Genomic DNA, 19,542 nt, shown 5'->3' on the forward strand with positions numbered 1-19,542 from the left:
TACTCTGTGCACGCTGCCTCTGGCCTCCGGTCACTGTCTGGCTGGGTTGCCGCTGCCTTACTTGCTCCACTGTAGTCTCTGCGTGGCCGCCAGGTCCGCTCCTAGCCTCCGGGGGGAATGCTGAGGCCTTTCTCTCTCATGGCCTCCTCTTCCGCTCCCAACCGCTGCCTCCTGTCTTCTCCTAAGTTCCACTCTCCTCCCTCTCTGGCACGCTCTGGCTGGTTCTAGCCAGTTCCCTCCAGCTACACCTCTCCCGCCCTGCCCCTCCGCACCTGCACTGTATTGTCTGACAGGCCGCGCGGGGCTTCCAGAAAGTTCCACTGCTCTGTGTGCTTTGGTCGCCTAGCAACACTCTATGCGACCATTACAGCGCCTCCACTCCTCTCTCATGCGCCGTTTTGGTTCCACCAGGCAAATAGCTAAGGTGAAATTTAGCCTTAGAAGCCAAAGTTACCTCACACATAGAAATACATTAGCAAAATCTTGGGACCCTCTTTTAGAGGGTTACAGACTCCCCCCAGTTTAGGTGGTGACAGGTGCCCCCAGTTTAGGTAGTGACAGGGACCCCCCATGTTTAGTGACAGGTGCCCCCCAGTTTTAGGTAGTGACAGGTACCCCCCATGTTTAGTGACAGGTGCCCCTCAGTTTTAGGTAGTGACAGAGACCCGCCATGTTTAGTGACAGGTGCCCCCCAGTTTTAGGTAGTGACAGGGACCCCACCCACTGTTGCCCGTCCGTAAAAGGTTGTAATAGGCAGCATGCCAACAGCCAGCGTCAGACCTCCGATCATCTGACAACCAGTGAGAAGCAGGTGCATGGTACCCCGTGGACACCTCGCTGCATATGCGGAATCAGTGTGGTTATCGCGAGATACTAGCACGATAGGCAGCGGGGGGCGGCTGACGACCAGGGAGGGTGGCGAATGCCCCATTTTGCCCCTATGTGCGGATGCCCATGCGGGTCGGGCCTGTGTGCTAAACATTCCTGCAGCTATGCACTAATTATGGGTAGACTTAGAAAACAAATAGCTGTATTCATTGACAGAGACGGACTGGAGGACAGATAGGGACAGTCTGATTTAATTGAAAAACACCCATGACGCTGTGCTGTTTTGATCAGTGTACTGTTGCACAATATAGCAGAATAATGCTACCAATGCTCAGAACTGCTGGTAATCCTTTGTTGTGGTCATAAGAAGTCTCAAGTTGCCCCACAGACAACATGATTCTCATTTGAACCTGCCAATCTCTCCTCTTCCCTAGCATTAAACAGTGTATGTTGTCTGCTTATAATAGGCTGAATGTTGATTTTGCTGTCCTCTTGGGACAGGCTGCTGTAGTTTCCAATCATCAATCTGCAGTCCCGCCCTTAAACCTCTTCCAAAACAAGTTTTGTTTTAGCTGATGTAGAAGCGTTCCGTGATCTGTGTTTGTTCTGCAAATCTTTTTCCTTTATCTTTTTTTTTACAGTCTGCTGTGACAGAGGATTGACAGCCTGGCGACCAATCTGATTTTAAAAAATGTTCTTTCACTTTAAACATTGACTCCAGGGAAGCTTCTGAAAACCTCTTCATCCGGAATGATTGATTAGACACCATGCAACATCTGCAGACTGGAATTTTTCAATGGAAAGCTAATGTTTAAACATGGAGTATAAATGAGTCCAGATGTCCAGCTGATCTGCATAAAAGGCGAGAATTCCTGAGTGAGCAATGAGTGAGAAAAGGCATCTTAACCAGTGGTGAGCAACAAGGAAATTAATTTACACCTTTTTTTTTTAATTTTGGATAATGTGAGGAAAGGTGACGATATCTATTGTTTGTCTCCCCATTAAGGCTAAGTCCGCACTGTCCTAGATTGGCAACTTGTACAGACCCAGCGGATCGATGTATGTTTTTCATGAATCTGGTGTGTCCATTGATATATTTTTTGTATCCACTGGGGTCTGTTATAGCATGAATTTCACATTCTTGACAATGGACAGCAAGGTAGACCTGACTTTGAATAGGGGGTGGGTCAACGCAGAGAACGAGAACAGTGGAAATTCGCCATGAACTGTTCGGGCCATCTCTAAAGCCGATCGGACATGTCCAATCGGGATTCGATTCGATTCAATTCAAGTTGCCATTGCAAAACAATGTCAAATCGAATTGAATTGAATCAAATCCCGATCGGACATGTCGGATTTAATCGGATCATAAATAGAATCGTAATTGAATTGCACAAGGATGTATCATGTAGATGGGGCTTAATGGTGACCCAGAACCAGGGCCGGCCTTAGGTTTCACAGCGCCCTGAGCATAATCGGATTTTGGTGCCCCCCCATTCATCCTCAACGTGCGCGCACACACACGCGCACACACATGCCCATGTGCAATATCCCCTTTAGTGTATATAAGCAGATTCCACCCTTTAGTGTATATAGGCCGATTTCCCCCCCCCCCCCCTTTAGTATATATAGCTAGGCAGATAAATAGTGTATAGTATACAAGCAGATCCCCCTTTGGCGTATATAGGCATCCCCCCCCCTTCCCCAACCGGGAGGCAGTTGGGGAACCTTACTGTTTTGCTTGTAGCTGGGGACAGAAGATGACAAAAGGTCAGGAGTGACAAGCAGGTCTCTCTCTAATTAGTGAGCAGCGCAGACATCGCCTGTGAGTGAGGGGCGGCTCTACAGGCATGCACAGCTCACACAGACTCATCAAGAGGCAGCAGCAGGTTCCTGGAGTCTTCGCTCCCATCACCCACAGCGGAACCAGGGGGTGGAGCTACCACTCGCAACAGCCACAGACGGACCTGGAGCCCGCAGCCAGCAGGTAGAAATGCGGCCAGGGCCAGTTGAATGCACATCACGTGCACCCCATGGAAGCCGGCGCCCTGAGCGACCACTCCCGTCGCTCAGGTCAAAGGCCGGCCATGCCCAGAACCTCTAGAAAAGTACCGTATAAGCATCTAAAAGAGGCCAAGAAGCACTCTTACTAAAAAAAAAAGCTGCTAAAAATAAATTTTCCTTTTTAAAACTGGAAGTATTTGTTCTGGATAAGCGTCAGATGATTTTCATAATCAGCAGTGATGTCATGGGAAATCTTTCTTGCTTACGTAAAGCTGAATTGTTGCAAATATCTTCTGTTTCAAAAAGGCACATTTTATATTTAGAATAACTTTTTTTAAGTAATAGGGCATTTTAGTCTCTTGGTAGTTCTGGATCACCATAAACTAATCAAAATATGCTTATAGATAGCTATTTTGGGCCTGTCCCTTTGGCTAGCATGATGTGTATGTGCATGTTTTTGTATTTTGTTATTTACCTTTTTGCATATTTTTACTTATTTATCACAGGTAGAGCTCACGGAATAGACAAAGCAAACAATTCATAAGATGGAAGCAAGCAGCATTACACAGATCAGTCTTGTTTGGGTTACCATATCACTGACAGCATTTAGCAGTTGTAAGTATACCTGTACAATGGGTTGCTTTCCCCATTCCCTGCTATTATATATTATTACACAATAGCTACCAGGCTGAATTTTAATTAAACAGTAGCTGAACTTACATGTGGCATGATGACAGAAATAATGATGACGAATAATTGGAGGAACGGAGGGGGCTTCAGTGACGGGGTAGGACTTGATAGCTGCAGGGGGCCGGTAGAAGCCCCAGGTAAGAAACCCTTTTGTTTTTTAACCACTTGAGGACTGCAGTGTTAAACCCCCCTAAAAACCAGGCTAATTATTGCTAAATTGGCCACTGCAGCTTTAAGGCCAAGCTGCAGGGCCGCACAACACAGCACACAAGTGATTCCCCCCCCTTTTCCCCCCACCAACAGAGCTCTCTGTTGGTGGGGTCTGATCGCTCCACAGTTCTTTATTTTTTTTTTTTTATAAATATTTATTTTATTTATTTTTTTAATAAATTTAGCTTTTTTTAAATTGTCAAGATATCTTGCCAATCTAATGCTGACATCATATCCTCCCTGACTCTTGTTACCCCCCCCCCCCCTTACTCTTGCTCATTGTGTTTTCATTAGCTGCCCTCCTCCCAGAGTCATCAGACACTCCCACTGAGGTGTATACTAACAACTGCAGTCTTTTTTTTATTTTTATTTTTTTTATTTTCACATCCAATCACTTGAGTCACCTCAGCCTTGCTTGTAAACAGTAAAACAGAAGTAATCAGAGGGTGTTTTTGATAAGCAGCTAGGCAGGGAAATAAATGGAAGAGGAGGAATATATTATAGATAAAGAGAACTCCTAGCATTCTACTTTTTGGCACTAGGGCCAGTGCTCTTAAAGTATGTGATAACTACAAACCATAACAGCAGAAAAAGTTTTGCAAGTTTTGAATGCAGGATTAGCATCTTTAGCACTTAATACACTCAGACCAGTTGCTGTTGAAATTTGATTTTTATGGTGACAATACCACTTTAAAATGACCACAGAACCCCTTTAAGCTAAAAACCTGCTTTTATTCAATATTTTATTCAAACCTTCTTAACCTTCTTAGCGGTAATCACGAGTTCAGCTCGAGGTGGAAAAAACATGCCAGGAGCGGTTACCCCTCCCTGAACTCGTGGTAGCCGCTGGGTGGTCCGTGCAGATTTACTCACCTCCTGGGGGATCCCAACGTCGGCCGCCATTCTTCTTCCTCTCTTCCGAGGCTCTGCTTCCCCCTGGTGAGATCGCCGTCTGTTGTCATAAATCTGCAGAAACGTTTTGATGCTATTTATTAGCATACCATTTAGTAATCATGAGCCCCCAAAATGGCAAATCCTGCAGCAAAAATCCCAAAGTAGCAAATGCAGCTAACTATGACCATCAAATAATAAGTGTAGAAACCCTTACCTCCGACACATCAAATGCAACAATCATTACCTCCAGCACATGAAATGCAACAACCATTACCTCCCACACATGAAATGCAACAACCATTACCTCCCACACATGAAATGCAACAACCATTACCTCCTACACATAAAATGCAACAACCATTACCTCCCACACATGAAATGCAACAACCATTACCTCCCACACATGAAATGCAACAACCATTACCTCCTACACATGAAATGCAACAACCATTACCTCCTACACATGAAATGCAACAACCATTACCTCCCACACATGAAATGCAACAACCATTACCGCCAACACATGATATGCAACCACCATTACCTCCAACAAATGAAATGCAACAACCATTACCTCCAGCACATGAAATGCAACAACCATTACCTCCAGCACATGAAATGCAACAACCATTACCTCCAACACATGATATGCAACAACCATTACCTCCAACAAATGAAATGCAACAACCATTACCTCCCACACATGAAATGCAACAACCATTACCGCCAACACATGATATGCAACAACCATTACCTCCAACAAATGAAATGCAGCAAACGGGGAAATGAGGCAAACATTACCTCCCACATGTTAAAATTCTGTAAATGTTACCCCCCCACACACACACACGTAAAATGCAGCACACATCTGAAATGCACATATAATTACCCCACATATAGGCAGTGCAGCAAATGTTACCTCAGACATCAATGCATTAAATGTTACCACCCATGGATGCTGGGGGGACGGATCTGCTGAGTGGAGTGGGAGGGTGACTCTGGGTGGGGAGGAGGATGACACTGGATGGAAGGGGGGTAACACTAGGTGAGGAGGAGGGTAACACTAGGTGGGAAGGAAAGTGACACTGGGTGGGGAGGACCGTAACATTGACTGGGTGGGGTAGAGTGGCACTAGGTGAGGAGGGGGACACTGACTGTGTGGGGGAGGGTGACACTAGGTGAGGAGGTTGACCCTGCCTGGGTGGAGGAGGATTACAATAAGTGAGGAGGGGGCACTGACTGTGTGGGGGAGGGTGACGATGACTTTTAACACTAGGTGAGGAGGGTGACAATTGACTGGGTGGGGGAGGGTGACACTAGGTTAGGAGGGTGACAATGACTGGATGGGGGAGGGTGACACTAGGTGAGGAGGGTGACAAAGACTGGGTGGGGGAGGGTGACACTAGGTCAGGAGGGTGACAATGATTGGGTGAGGGAGGGTGACACTAGGTGAGGAGGGTGACAATGACTGGGTGAGGGAGGGTGACACTAGGTGAGGAGGGTGACAATGACTGGGTGAGGGAGGGTGACACTAGGTGAGGAGGGTGACAATGACTGGGTGGGGGAGGGTGACAATAGGTAAGGCGAAGACACTGACAGGGTGCTCTCACCCTTTTCTTTTCCTCTTCATGTAGCTGGTCTCCTCATGGTGGCCGGAGGGTGTGAAGCAGGCTGGGGGCGTGCCTGATGCGGCCAGGCGGCCGCTCTGATTAGGAGGTGGGCAGGGCAGCACTGTAGAGGCGGAGTTGACAGGCAGGCATGGTGGACGGCTGCTTGCTAAGGGGCAGGGCTGATGCGGCCGGATGTCAGCGTCGATTGGAGGGTGGGCAGAGGAGCAAGCTGGGGGCGAGGCTGATGCAGCTGGGTGGCCGTGCCTACCGGAATCCCTCCGATGGTGGCTAGAGTCCTGCAGCGAGGATGTCCCGCGACCAAAAGTGGGACGTTTCCCGGGACACAATGCTGCCCGGGATAGGGGACCCCAAAGCGGGACGTGTCCCAGCTAATGCGGGACGTCTAGTCACCGTACTTTACCACTCCAGATGGAAGAACCCAAACCATGCCATGGCGTCCATGCTTATGACCATATTTTAAAGACACTTGTATTGACCTGAAGAAGCGGGCTGAGACCCGTGAAACGCGTTGTACTTTTAATCGTGCTGAATAAATAATTTAATTTTTTTACATTAACCCTGTGGTTTGGGTTCTTGGAGTGGTAAAGGCACATCCCTCCACCTTATTATTATTTTTTGTTTCATTACATTACCTATTTTTGGGCGCCTCCACTCCCCAGTACTGTCCCTAATGGGATCACATTACTAAGCTATTAGAGGGCGATTAGCCTTGAGATGAGTGTAAGAAATCCTTCCTGTAATCTGTTATAACCCAAGCAAAGGTTGCAAACTCTGGGGAGCCTAGTATATGCAGTACCAAAGCTCTGAAGGTGTTTGTCTGTGCACAGTGTGGTTGCCTGTAAGTAGCGCGTAGTTTACGGAGGTGATAACATCCATGTCTTCATTTACAGCTCAGGGTACTTCAGACACCGCCGCACGCCTGGAGTGCCTCAATGATTTCGATACAAAAATGTTTTGTGTTTGGGAAGTTGATGATGTAAACAGCAACTGCACAGAAGCATTCACGCTGATTTATGAGTATTATAACATGGAGTCTTCTAACAGGACGTAAGTTTAAAGTTAAATCCTCTGATTACATTGTAAAATACTGTGACATTGTTTTATAACATTCATTATATATTTGCATTATTTAAATATACTTACAAAATGTAAGCACTTTGTTGCAAAAACCTTTGCTCCTGCTTACAGATGCAGTTGCCCAAATAGCCAATCATGTAGCCAGTTGTTCTCCCATTGTTGCTTATTGGATGTATCTAGCACCAACGTATTACACAGTGCTGGACAACAATAAATAAGGTTACAGACAATGAGGATAGGGGTGACTGACAACACAGTACAAGTAATAAGCTAGTATTAAAGTGTAACTGTCGGGCATAAAATCAAAAATCAATTCTTTATTTTTATCTAGTAAACAAGTAATAAGGATGCTAACCAGGCAATACAAAAGATAAAATCACTATCACTTTTCTTGTTCATAAATGATCATTCTCGGGTTTACCTGACTCTTATTTGGTACATTGCTGCACAAAGGAAGTTGCAGGGCATGCTGGGTTGTCCTTTTTTTGCTTCTCTCGTTTACCCTTAGACTTAACTAATGCAACCTGATTGGCTGAAACCTCTTTCCCTCCTGTTTTCCACTCCCACAACTCTGTTCCTCTCTGATTGGCCAATATTTTTCATGCTGAGACAATGCACTTTCTATAGTGGAGGGCGGGCAATGCATACACAATCAGGCAGAGGAGAGTAAGGGAGGAAATGACATCAGGATTGGCTTCAGAATAGCCACAGTTAAAATGGGAAGGATTTTCTCTCTCTCTTTTTTTTTTTTTTTACTGTAGAAAAATCACTACAATCAAAACGTGGATAGTGCAATACGTATGTAAGTAGAGCAAGTATTTATCTACTTAATATATGTGGGTTTTTTTCTGAGATAGTATGGCTGACCGCTCCTCTTTAAGACACAAATTACCTAGCAATTATAGTGGCTGATGCCCCCCAATGCAAGAAAAGCATCCAAGCCATTTTTAAATGCAGCTATAGAGTTTGCCATAACTACTTCCTGCTTAAGATATTCCGGATTTTAACCACGCTCTCTGTAAAGGACCTCTTTCTAAATAGATGGCAAAAACTTTTTTTCCCTCCATATGCAGATCATGTCCTTTGGGCAGCCGGACAATACATACTCCTGCAAAAGGTGATCAGGAGGTTTAACCTGGCAATAGGCTTTAGGGCTGGATTTCTCTTAAGAATGGATCAAATTTTATAGATAATCATACGTATTTATACTTGTCTATTTTTTATTTTCTTTTTGCCTGCAGTAGGAAGGAGCTTGCAGTGCTCAGCAGAGCTCGAATATTCGAGTAGCTCGAATATTCGAGCTCTTTTTCAGCTATTCGAGCTCGGTATTCGAGCTCCGAATAGCTGGAGCTATTCGAATGGGCTATCCGAGTACACTCGAATAGCCCATTCACTATTCGAGCTATTCGAGCAACTCGGCGCTATTCGAGCTCGGTACCGAGCTCGAATAGCGTCATAGCCCAGATTGATGTCCTTAGAGCCAATCAGAGGGCTCCCAGGCCCTCTGACGGCAGCCAATCACAGAGGGGGACCCTGGCCAGCCCCTACCCTATAAATAGCGGCCGCCATGTTCCGTTTCTCCATGCTTGCCTGAGACTTGTACAGAGAGAGAGTTGCTCCTTTGTGCTTTGGCTTAGCAAGTGCTCTATTGTGATCATTTACCTAGCGTTTTTGCTCACCTACACCTGCCATATACACCTATATTGTTGTTAGTTAGATAGACATTGTATTTTAGTTAGTAGCTTGTGTGTTACATTAGAGACAGGCAGCTGCTGCAAGCTTACAGGTTTAGGCCTCAGGGGGGCCTTGCCTCTGTGGGCAGCTGTCCTCTGTTTATTTCTCTCATCTATACCAGTATTTCTGCTGTCCTTTACTAATAGTATTGTAGTTATACTGTACTAGGAGTAGGACACTCACTGACTGTCACTGTTTATAGGCTACTAGCTAGCTCCTGCGTGTGTGCACTCACTCACTGTCTGTGTGTACACACACTCTATTTCCTTCTGATTACTGATAGATTATTGTTAGTTAGTTGTACTTACTTACTACTTACTCTTACTGTACCCGTAGGGACACTCACTGTCACTGTTCATATAGGCTACTAGCTCCTGCGTGTGCGCACTGCACTCACTGTCTGAGTGTACACACACAACACACACTCTATTTCCTTCTGATCGCTGATTGATTATCGTAATTAGTTAGTTCTACTTACTGTTACTACTTACTCTTACTGTACTAGGAGTCTAGGACACTCAGTCACTGTCCATAGGCTACTAGCTCCTGCGTGCGTGCACTCACTGTCTGAGTGTACACACACCCACACTCCATTTCCTTCTGATCGCTGATTGATTATTGTAATTAGTTAGTTCTACTTACTGTTACTACTTACTCTTACTGTACTAGGAGTCTAGGACACTCAGTCACTGTGTTCATAGGCTACTAGCTCCTGCGTGCGTGCACTCACTGTCTGAGTGTACACACACCCACACTCCATTTCCTTCTGATCGCTGATTGATTATTGTAATTAGTTAGTTCTACTTACTGTTACTACTTACTCTTACTGTACTAGGAGTCTAGGACACTCAGTCACTGTCCATAGGCTACTAGCTCCTGCGTGCGTGCACTCACTGTCTGAGTGTACACACACCCACACTCCATTTCCTTCTGATCGCTGATTGATTATCGTAATTAGTTAGTTGTACTTACTGTTACTACTTACTCTTACTGTACTAGGAGTCTAGGACACTCAGTCACTGTGTTCATAGGCTACTAGCTCCTGCGTGCGTGCACTCACTGTCTGAGTGTACACACACCCACACTCCATTTCCTTCTGATCGCTGATTGATTATTGTAATTAGTTAGTTCTACTTACTGTTACTACTTACTCTTACTGTACTAGGAGTCTAGGACACTCAGTCACTGTGTTCATAGGCTACTAGCTCCTGCGTGCGTGCACTCACTGTCTGAGTGTACACACACCCACACTCCATTTCCTTCTGATCGCTGATTGATTATTGTAATTAGTTAGTTCTACTTACTGTTACTACTTACTCTTACTGTACTAGGAGTCTAGGACACTCAGTCACTGTGTTCATAGGCTACTAGCTCCTGCGTGCGTGCACTCACTGTCTGAGTGTACACACACCCACACTCCATTTCCTTCTGATCGCTGATTGATTATTGTAATTAGTTAGTTCTACTTACTGTTACTACTTACTCTTACTGTACTAGGAGTCTAGGACACTCAGTCACTGTGTTCATAGGCTACTAGCTCCTGCGTGCGTGCACTCACTGTCTGAGTGTACACACACCCACACTCCATTTCCTTCTGATCGCTGATTGATTATTGTAATTAGTTAGTTCTACTTACTGTTACTACTTACTCTTACTGTACTAGGAGTCTAGGACACTCAGTCACTGTGTTCATAGGCTACTAGCTCCTGCGTGCGTGCACTCACTGTCTGAGTGTACACACACCCACACTCCATTTCCTTCTGATCGCTGATTGATTATTGTAATTAGTTAGTTCTACTTACTGTTACTACTTACTCTTACTGTACTAGGAGTCTAGGACACTCAGTCACTGTGTTCATAGGCTACTAGCTCCTGCGTGCGTGCACTCACTGTCTGAGTGTACACACACCCACACTCCATTTCCTTCTGATCGCTGATTGATTATTGTAATTAGTTAGTTCTACTTACTGTTACTACTTACTCTTACTGTACTAGGAGTCTAGGACACTCAGTCACTGTGTTCATAGGCTACTAGCTCCTGCGTGCGTGCACTCACTGTCTGAGTGTACACACACCCACACTCCATTTCCTTCTGATCGCTGATTGATTATTGTAATTAGTTAGTTCTACTTACTGTTACTACTTACTCTTACTGTACTAGGAGTCTAGGACACTCAGTCACTGTGTTCATAGGCTACTAGCTCCTGCGTGCGTGCACTCACTGTCTGAGTGTACACACACCCACACTCCATTTCCTTCTGATCGCTGATTGATTATTGTAATTAGTTAGTTCTACTTACTGTTACTACTTACTCTTACTGTACTAGGAGTCTAGGACACTCAGTCACTGTGTTCATAGGCTACTAGCTCCTGCGTGCGTGCACTCACTGTCTGAGTGTACACACACCCACACTCCATTTCCTTCTGATCGCTGATTGATTATTGTAATTAGTTAGTTCTACTTACTGTTACTACTTACTCTTACTGTACTAGGAGTCTAGGACACTCAGTCACTGTGTTCATAGGCTACTAGCTCCTGCGTGCGTGCACTCACTGTCTGAGTGTACACACACCCACACTCCATTTCCTTCTGATCGCTGATTGATTATTGTAATTAGTTAGTTCTACTTACTGTTACTACTTACTCTTACTGTACTAGGAGTCTAGGACACTCAGTCACTGTGTTCATAGGCTACTAGCTCCTGCGTGCGTGCACTCACTGTCTGAGTGTACACACACCCACACTCCATTTCCTTCTGATCGCTGATTGATTATTGTAATTAGTTAGTTCTACTTACTGTTACTACTTACTCTTACTGTACTAGGAGTCTAGGACACTCAGTCACTGTGTTCATAGGCTACTAGCTCCTGCGTGCGTGCACTCACTGTCTGAGTGTACACACACTAAATTTACTTGTGATTACTACTGATTATTGTAACTGCTAGTCTTACTTCCTGACTGTTACTACTTACTTACTGTACTAGGGGACACTCACTCAGTCACCTCACCAACCAACCCACTCCATTAAAGTACCCCACTTTTCACCCGCCCTTTTACAAAACTTTTGTCTATACGCCCAAAACATTTAAGATGTCTGGAAGTGGCAGCCAGCGCGGTTTGGGCAAGGGGAAGGGCAGCAAGGGAATCAGGAGGAGAGGGAGCAGCATTGTGGCAAGCCGCGGCCGCGCCACCATGCACAGTTCCGCAGCAGCAGCAGCAGCAGCAGCGTCAGTGGCTAACATTCCTCCCATAGCCACTGGCCGTGGACGCCTTGGGCGCCGCCCAGCAGGAGCATCTGCAACTTACGCTGCAGAGACACAGCAGCAGCAGCGTGTAGCACCTGCTCCCATTTTCCTCCAGCCGGGTCGGAAACGTCCCATTGAGGAAAAGGATGCAGACACTGTGGTGCAACTCATGACGGAGGATGAGCAGCCCGCCATCAGCTCTGCATCCGAGGCCTCCACCCTCACCACCACCACCACCCCTGTTCGCAGCAGCCGCCCAGCAGGGTCTGGGGAGGAGGCCAGTTCACCGTCACTCGCCGACCTGTCATTCAGCAGTCTTTTGACCCCAGGCATCATGAGTAAATTGTCTGCTGTTGTTGGCGATCTTGAGGAGGAGATGCTGATGGGCACTTTGGGGGATGAGGGATTGGACAGCAAGACTGTGGCGACAGTCAAGCAGCCCATCCATGCATCAGGAGAGGAGTTTGGGGGGTCCTCATCCCAGCAGGACATGTTTCAGGAGGTGGAGGATGATGATGACCCGGTGACAGACAGAGACTGGGTGCCACCACCTCCAGGGGATGTCGTCCTCAGCAGCTCTGAGGAGGAGGAGGAGGATGCGCTTGTGGGCCTTGCAAGGAGGCGCATCATTGCAAGCATTGGCAGCGTCCCACAGCCTGCTGGTGTCTCAGGCTCAGCAGCAGCAGCAGCAGCATCAGCCAGTACCACCCCCAGCCGCACCCAAGCCCCCCCCCCCCAACCACCACAGGGAGACAGGCAGCAGCGCTTCCATGCCGTAGGGGGAAGTTTCTGTCACCAATCTGGCGGTTTTTCACCATGCCCACTGTGTACAGCAAGTACGCCACTTGCAACCACTGTCAGCGGAAGTTGAGCAGAGGTGCAGACCCCTTAAAGTTCAGCACCAGCTCGCTCATCAACCACCTTGCGGCTAAACCTTTCCACCAGCATGAGGAGTTCCAGAGGCTGAAGGCATCTGCTGCTGGCAGTGGCACCACACCCATCACTGCACAGCCTTCAGCAGCAGCAGCAGCAACAGCAGCCACCCGCCCTCCTGCTCCTCCAGCAGCACCAGCAGGAGTGCGGAAACGCACTGCTCCTCCCCCCTCTGCAACTCCTGCCGCCGACACTGAGGCCTGTTCTGGCAGCCAGTCCTCAGTGGCCTCCTCTGCTGTGTCTGCTGATTCCCGTGTCAGCAAAAGGCCACGCCAGAGCCTTTTGAGCGAGTCCTTCCAGGGGGTGGTTAGGGCTCTGCCTCCCAGCAGCCGTCGCGTGCGGCAGCTGAACGGCTTGCTGGCACGGGCCATGTGCTCCCAACTCCTGCCGTACACGCTCGTGCAGGAGGGGAGCGACATTCGTGCGCTGCTTGCTTGCGCAGCCCCAGACTGGCAGCTCCCCAGCAGACACTTCTTTGCCCGCAAGGCCATTCCTGCACTGCACCGCTTTGTGATGGCCAATGTGGAGCGAGGGCTGGAGCACGCGGTTGGTGAAAGGGTCCACGTCACCATGGACTCCTGGAGCAGCCGCTTCGGGACAGGCCGCTACCTGTCCTTCACTGTCCACTGGGTCAGCTTGGTGGAAGGGGGTGAGGATGGGAGAGCAGCAGCGGGCACAGCAGCAGCAGCAACACAGTGGGTGGTGCCACCCCGCAGGCTCAGGGGAACTGCAGCAGGTTCCTCCGATCCTCTGCCATCCTCCGGCACACCTGGCCAAACCCCCCGCCTCAGCAGCAGCGTGAAGGCCCGCCACTGCCAAGCGCTGCTGCACTTGGTCAGCCTTGGGAAGACCAAGCTGACGGCAACCCATGTGTTGGCCAAACTCCAGGAGCAGGAGAGAATTTTGGCTGACCCCCAGAGGCCTCAGAGTCGGAGAGGTGGTGGCCGACAATGGGGCCAATTTGGTTGCCGCAATAGACAGGGGAAACCTGACCCACATCCCCTGTCTTGCCCACGTGCTGAACCTGGTGGTGCAGAAGTTCCTGCGCACCTACCAGGGGATGGGCGAACTGCTGGAAACGGCAAGGAATGTTGTGCGTCACTTCCGGCGCTCGGCTGCAGCCTGTGCGAGCCTGGAAGACGTGCAAAAGGAGCTGGATCTGCCACGCCATCGGCTGATCCTTGACGTTCCGACTCGCTGGAACTCCACCCTGGCGATGTTGGAGCGTCTGGTTGAACAGAGGCGCGCTGTCAAACAGTACCTTGCCCTGGCCACTGTTTCCGCAGCTCAGAGAAGGGACAAGACCAGCAACTTCCCGTCCATCGTCCCCGATGATGACTGGAGGCACATGCAGCAGGTGTGCTTAGTGCTGGCTCCCTTCCTGCAGGCCACAAACATGGTGAGCAGGGACCATGCTATGGTCTGCGAGTGGGTGCCCCTGGTTTCTCTGCTGAACAGGGCCCTCGATGCTTTGCTGGAACAGGGAGCGGCAGCCTTGGACCAGCAGGAGCGGCAACCAGCTGCGCAGTCCACCTCTGAGGGGGAGGAGGAGGAGGACTTGGTGGAGGTCCCTGACCTGGCTGCTGATGAGGGGGATCAGCACAGCGCAGCTGAGTTGGTGCGGGGGTGGAGAGAGGATGAGGCGGCAGAGGAGGAGGATGAGGACAGCACTGACGTCGATGTGCCAGCAGACGTGGCCCGCCTCTTCCCAATGGCAGCGCACATGCTGACGTGCCTGCGCAGGGACCCCAGGGTGATCCAGATGAAGCAGAGGGAGGACATCTGGATCAGCATGATGTTGGACCCACGCCTCAAGGGGAAGTTGAGCCAGTTCCTGCCGCCTGCAGGAGGAGACCCAGCGCAACAAATAAGGAGCTTGCAGCAGGCCCTTGTTGAGCGCTTGGAGGAAGCCTTCCCCCAGCCTTCCACCCCCACTGTCCAGCAGCCAGCACAGAGGCAGCAGCAGGTGCCTGCATCCAGCAGCAGCAAGCGCCCCACAGACCTGCTGTCTCTCAGCCACGAGCTCTACAGGACTGTAGAGGCTCCGGCAGCAGTGACTAGAGAGGAGATGCATGCAGCAGCATCCTCCTCCGGTCACAGCCAGCGCCTGACCCGCATGGTGGCTGACTACATGGGGTCGTACAGCGGGCTTGACAGCGATGCCCCTGTTGATCCCATGGAGTATTGGGTCAAGCGCATGGAGATCTGGAGCGAGCTGGCGCAGTACGCCCTGGAAGTGCTGTCCTGCCCCCCTTCCAGCGTGCTGTCCGAGCGCTGCTTCAGTGCAGCTGGTGGCGTGGTCACCGAGAAACGCTCACGTCTGTCTCACAAGTCTGTGGACAGACTGACGTTTCTCAAGATGAACCAGGCGTGGGTGGAAGGCGAGTTCCTGGCCCCTGTTGTCGGCGAGAGGGGGACATGAACTGGCTGCCGGAACCATCGTTAATGTGCCTTACCACCCTTTACCACCTCCTGGCTCCTGCTCACTAAGCCAGCCTGGTTCACTTTGACTATTACGTCGCCTGCAGCCACACATTTTACACCTACAGTGGGCTGCTGTGTACTGCCCTTCTGCTGTCTGTCTGTGTTTCCCACTGCCAGGGTACACAGAATTACCTTCTGCTGCCACTCTGCCACCAGCTATTACGTCAAACAATAGCTATATTGGTTGCAAAACCAAAAACCAAAAAACCATAAAAAAAAAAAAGGTTTAATTTTTCTGAGGTGCCCGGGTTGAAAACTGTGTTGTCCCAGTTGTGTATTGGACACAATGTGGGCTGCACGACCGCTGTCTGGGACCTCCTGTTGTGTTTATTTACAGCCCTGGTATCACCGCTAGGTACCAGGGCTATTATGTCACGCTGCCTACCTGCTGCCACACTCACACTGCTCCTCCATACCTCCTCCTGCTGCTGCTGCTGCTGTCTGTCTGTGTTTCCCACTGCCAGGGTACACAGATGATTTACCTTCTGCTGCCACTCTGCCACCAGCTATTACGTCAAACAATAGCTGCTCGCCTACTCCTCCATTCCTCCTCCTGCTGCTGCTGTCTGTCTGTGTTTCCCACTGCCAGGGTACACAGAATTACCTTCTGCTGCCACTCTGCCACCAGCTATTACGTCAAACAATAGCTATATTGGTTGCAAAACCAAAAACCAAAAAACCATAAAAAAAAAAAAGGTTTAATTTTTCTGAGGTGCCCGGGTTGAAAACTGTGTTGTCCCAGTTGTGTATTGGACACAATGTGGGCTGCACGACCGCTGTCTGGGACCTCCTGTTGTGTTTATTTACAGCCCTGGTATCACCGCTAGGTACCAGGGCTATTATGTCACGCTGCCTACCTGCTGCCACACTCACACTGCTCCTCCATACCTCCTCCTGCTGCTGCTGCTGCTGTCTGTCTGTGTTTCCCACTGCCAGGGTACACAGATGATTTACCTTCTGCTGCCACTCTGCCACCAGCTATTACGTCAAACAATAGCTGCTCGCCTACTCCTCCATTCCTCCTCCTGCTGCTGCTGTCTGTCTGTGTTTCCCACTGCCAGGGTACACAGATGATTTACCTTCTGCTGCCACTCTGCCACCAGCTATTACGTCAAACAATAGCTGCTCGCCTACTCCTCCATTCCTCCTCCTGCTGCTGCTGTCTGTCTGTGTTTCCCACTGCCAGGGTACACAGAATTACCTTCTGCTGCCACTCTGCCACCAGCTATTACGTCAAACAATAGCTATATTGGTTGCAAAACCAAAAACCAAAAAACCATAAAAAAAAAAAAAAGGTTTAATTTTTCTGAGGTGCCTGGGTTGAAAACTGTGTTGTCCCAGTTGTGTATTGGACACAATGTGGGCTGCACGACCGCTGTCTGGGACCTCCTGTTGTGTTTATTTACAGCCCTGGTATCACCGCTAGGTACCAGGGCTATTATGTTACGCTGCCTACCTGCTGCCACACTCACACTGCTCCTCCATACCTCCTCCTGCTGCTGCTGCTGCTGTCTGTCTGTGTTTCCCACTGCCAGGGTACACAGATGATTTACCTTCTGCTGCCACTCTGCCACCAGCTATTACGTCAAACAATAGCTGCTCGCCTACTCCTCCATTCCTCCTCCTGCTGCTGCTGTCTGTCTGTGTTTCCCACTGCCAGGGTACACAGATGATTTACCTTCTGCTGCCACTCTGCCACCAGCTATTACGTCAAACAATAGCTGCTCGCCTACTCCTCCATTCCTCCTCCTGCTGCTGCTGTCTGTCTGTGTTTCCCACTGCCAGGGTACACAGAATTAACTTCTGCTGCCACTCTGCCACCAGCTATTACGTCAAACAATAGCTATATTGGTTGCAAAACCAAAACCAAACAAACCATTAAAAAAAAAAAAAAGGTTTAATTTTTCTGAGGTGCCCGGGTTGAAAACTGTGTTGTCCCAGTTGTGTATTGGACACAATGTGGGCTGCACGACCGCTGTCTGGGACCTCCTGTTGTGTTTATTTACAGCCCTGGTATCACCGCTAGGTACCAGGGCTATTATGTCACGGCGAGCGGCCTGCCTCATTGACTGCCTGCTGCCACACACTCATCCTCCTCCTCCTGCTGCTGAATTTACCTCCTGCTGTCTTTGTGTTTCCACTGCCAGGGAGCACATACAATGGCGCTTCCAACATGCGTGCGCCCACCAGCTATTTGTTACGCTCAAAAATAGCTGCATTTCTTTAAAAAAAAAATTGAAAAGAGAAATACGTGAAGAAGAAGAAGACGATATTGAAAAGGAAGGAGAAGATGAAGATGAAGAAGAAGAAGAAGATGAAGAAGAAGAAGAAGATGAAGAAGAAGATGAAGAAGATGATGAAGAAGAAGATGAAAAAGAAGAAGAAGATGAAGAAGATGATGAAGAAGAAGATGAAAAAGAAGAAGAAGATGAAGAAGATGAAGAAGAAGAAGAAGATGAAGAAGATGAAGAAGAAGATGAAGAAGAAGATGAAGAAGAAGATGAAGAAGATGATGAAGAAGAAGAAGATGAAGAAGAAGATGATGAAGAAGAAGATGAAAAAGAAGAAGAAGAAGAAGAAGAAGAAGAAGAAGAAGAAGAAGAAGAATATACAGTAACACTACTGAACAAAATTAAGGACACAACTTCTCTTTCCACATTTTTTTTTAAAGGTACATCCCCACATAATCACTTGCTGTTGTTACTTAGAAAAAAAGAGGTTTCTTGCATCATTCACCCTCAAAACAAGTGTTGGAAGCTATTTAAGGCCAATTCGAATAGTCAGCTCGAATAGTTAGCTCGAATACCGACTCGAATAGTGAGCTCGAAGTCCGAGGTCGAATCGAATAGTAAAAATTATTCGACTCGAATATTCGACTGACCTCGAATAATTTACTATTCGAATTCGACCAAACTCGAATTTTAAAAAGGGGTATTTGAGCATCACTAGGCCTGAACACTTAGTTATAATCACACTGGCAAGAACAGGTGAAGCAGGTAGGAGTTTGCAGGAGACCTGGACACTTATCTATAATCACACCGGCAGGAACAGGTGCAGCAGGAAGGAGCTTTGAAGCCTGGACTTTTAGTTATAATTACACTGGCAGGAACAGGTGCAGCAGGAAGGAGCTTGCAGGAGGCCTAGACACTTAGTTATAATCACACCGGCAATAACAGGTGCAGCAGGAAGGAGCTTGCAGGAGGCCTGGACACTTAGTTACAATCACACCGGCAGGAACAGGTGCAGCAAGAAGGAGCTTGCAGGAGGCCTGGACACTTAGTTATAATCACACCGGCAGGAACAGGTGCAGCGGGAAGGAGCTTGCAGGAGGCCTGGACACTTAGTTATAATCACAACGACAGGAACAGGTGCAGCAGGAAGGAGCTTGCAGGTGGCCTGAAACACTTAGTTATAATCACACCGGCAGGAACAGGCGCAGCAGGAAGGAGCTTGCAGGACTTGGTTAATTAGCAGCTAGTGGCTTTTAGCATGCTCAATTTCTTTTTTTCCTGGGTAACTGGAAATTTGCATGTTAGGAGAACTTCTTGAAATGTAGTTACATGAAAAAAATCTTAATTTGGGGATTTTTGCTATTTCAGGAAGGAGAGATGTCACGACTGGAAAAACGTGCAGCGTGATGGTGTTGCTGTACAAAATAAATGTATATGCAACATAAATATACGCTTTCCTCTAGCAGAAGAAATTTACACCATAGAAGTGGAATCAAAAGGGAGGCCAGTGAAAAATAGCACATTTTTTCTCAACTCTACAGGTAAGGCTATGGCTTTGGCAAAGAGTAGAAGAAACGAAA

At 48.2% G+C, this 19,542-nt stretch overlaps 1 protein-coding gene across 6 annotated transcripts in view; it reads left to right on the forward strand.

The window, feature by feature from the left end:
* The window catches only part of LOC137524547 (uncharacterized), a 155,672-nt gene that overhangs the window by 88,865 nt on the left and 47,265 nt on the right, over positions 1-19,542 (forward strand). For all 6 annotated transcript variants that reach the window (XM_068244542.1, XM_068244538.1, XM_068244540.1 and 3 more), the window contains 4 exons: positions 1,470-1,740; positions 3,339-3,447; positions 7,148-7,304; positions 19,331-19,503. In XM_068244542.1, coding sequence (XP_068100643.1) covers positions 3,378-3,447; positions 7,148-7,304; positions 19,331-19,503 — 400 coding nt within the window. In that variant the 5' untranslated portion in view covers positions 1,470-1,740; positions 3,339-3,377. The remainder of the gene's footprint in view (positions 1-1,469; positions 1,741-3,338; positions 3,448-7,147; positions 7,305-19,330; positions 19,504-19,542) is intronic.

This window comes from Hyperolius riggenbachi, chromosome 7 (genome assembly GCF_040937935.1).
Source record: "Hyperolius riggenbachi isolate aHypRig1 chromosome 7, aHypRig1.pri, whole genome shotgun sequence".
NCBI lineage: Eukaryota > Metazoa > Chordata > Amphibia > Anura > Hyperoliidae > Hyperolius > Hyperolius riggenbachi.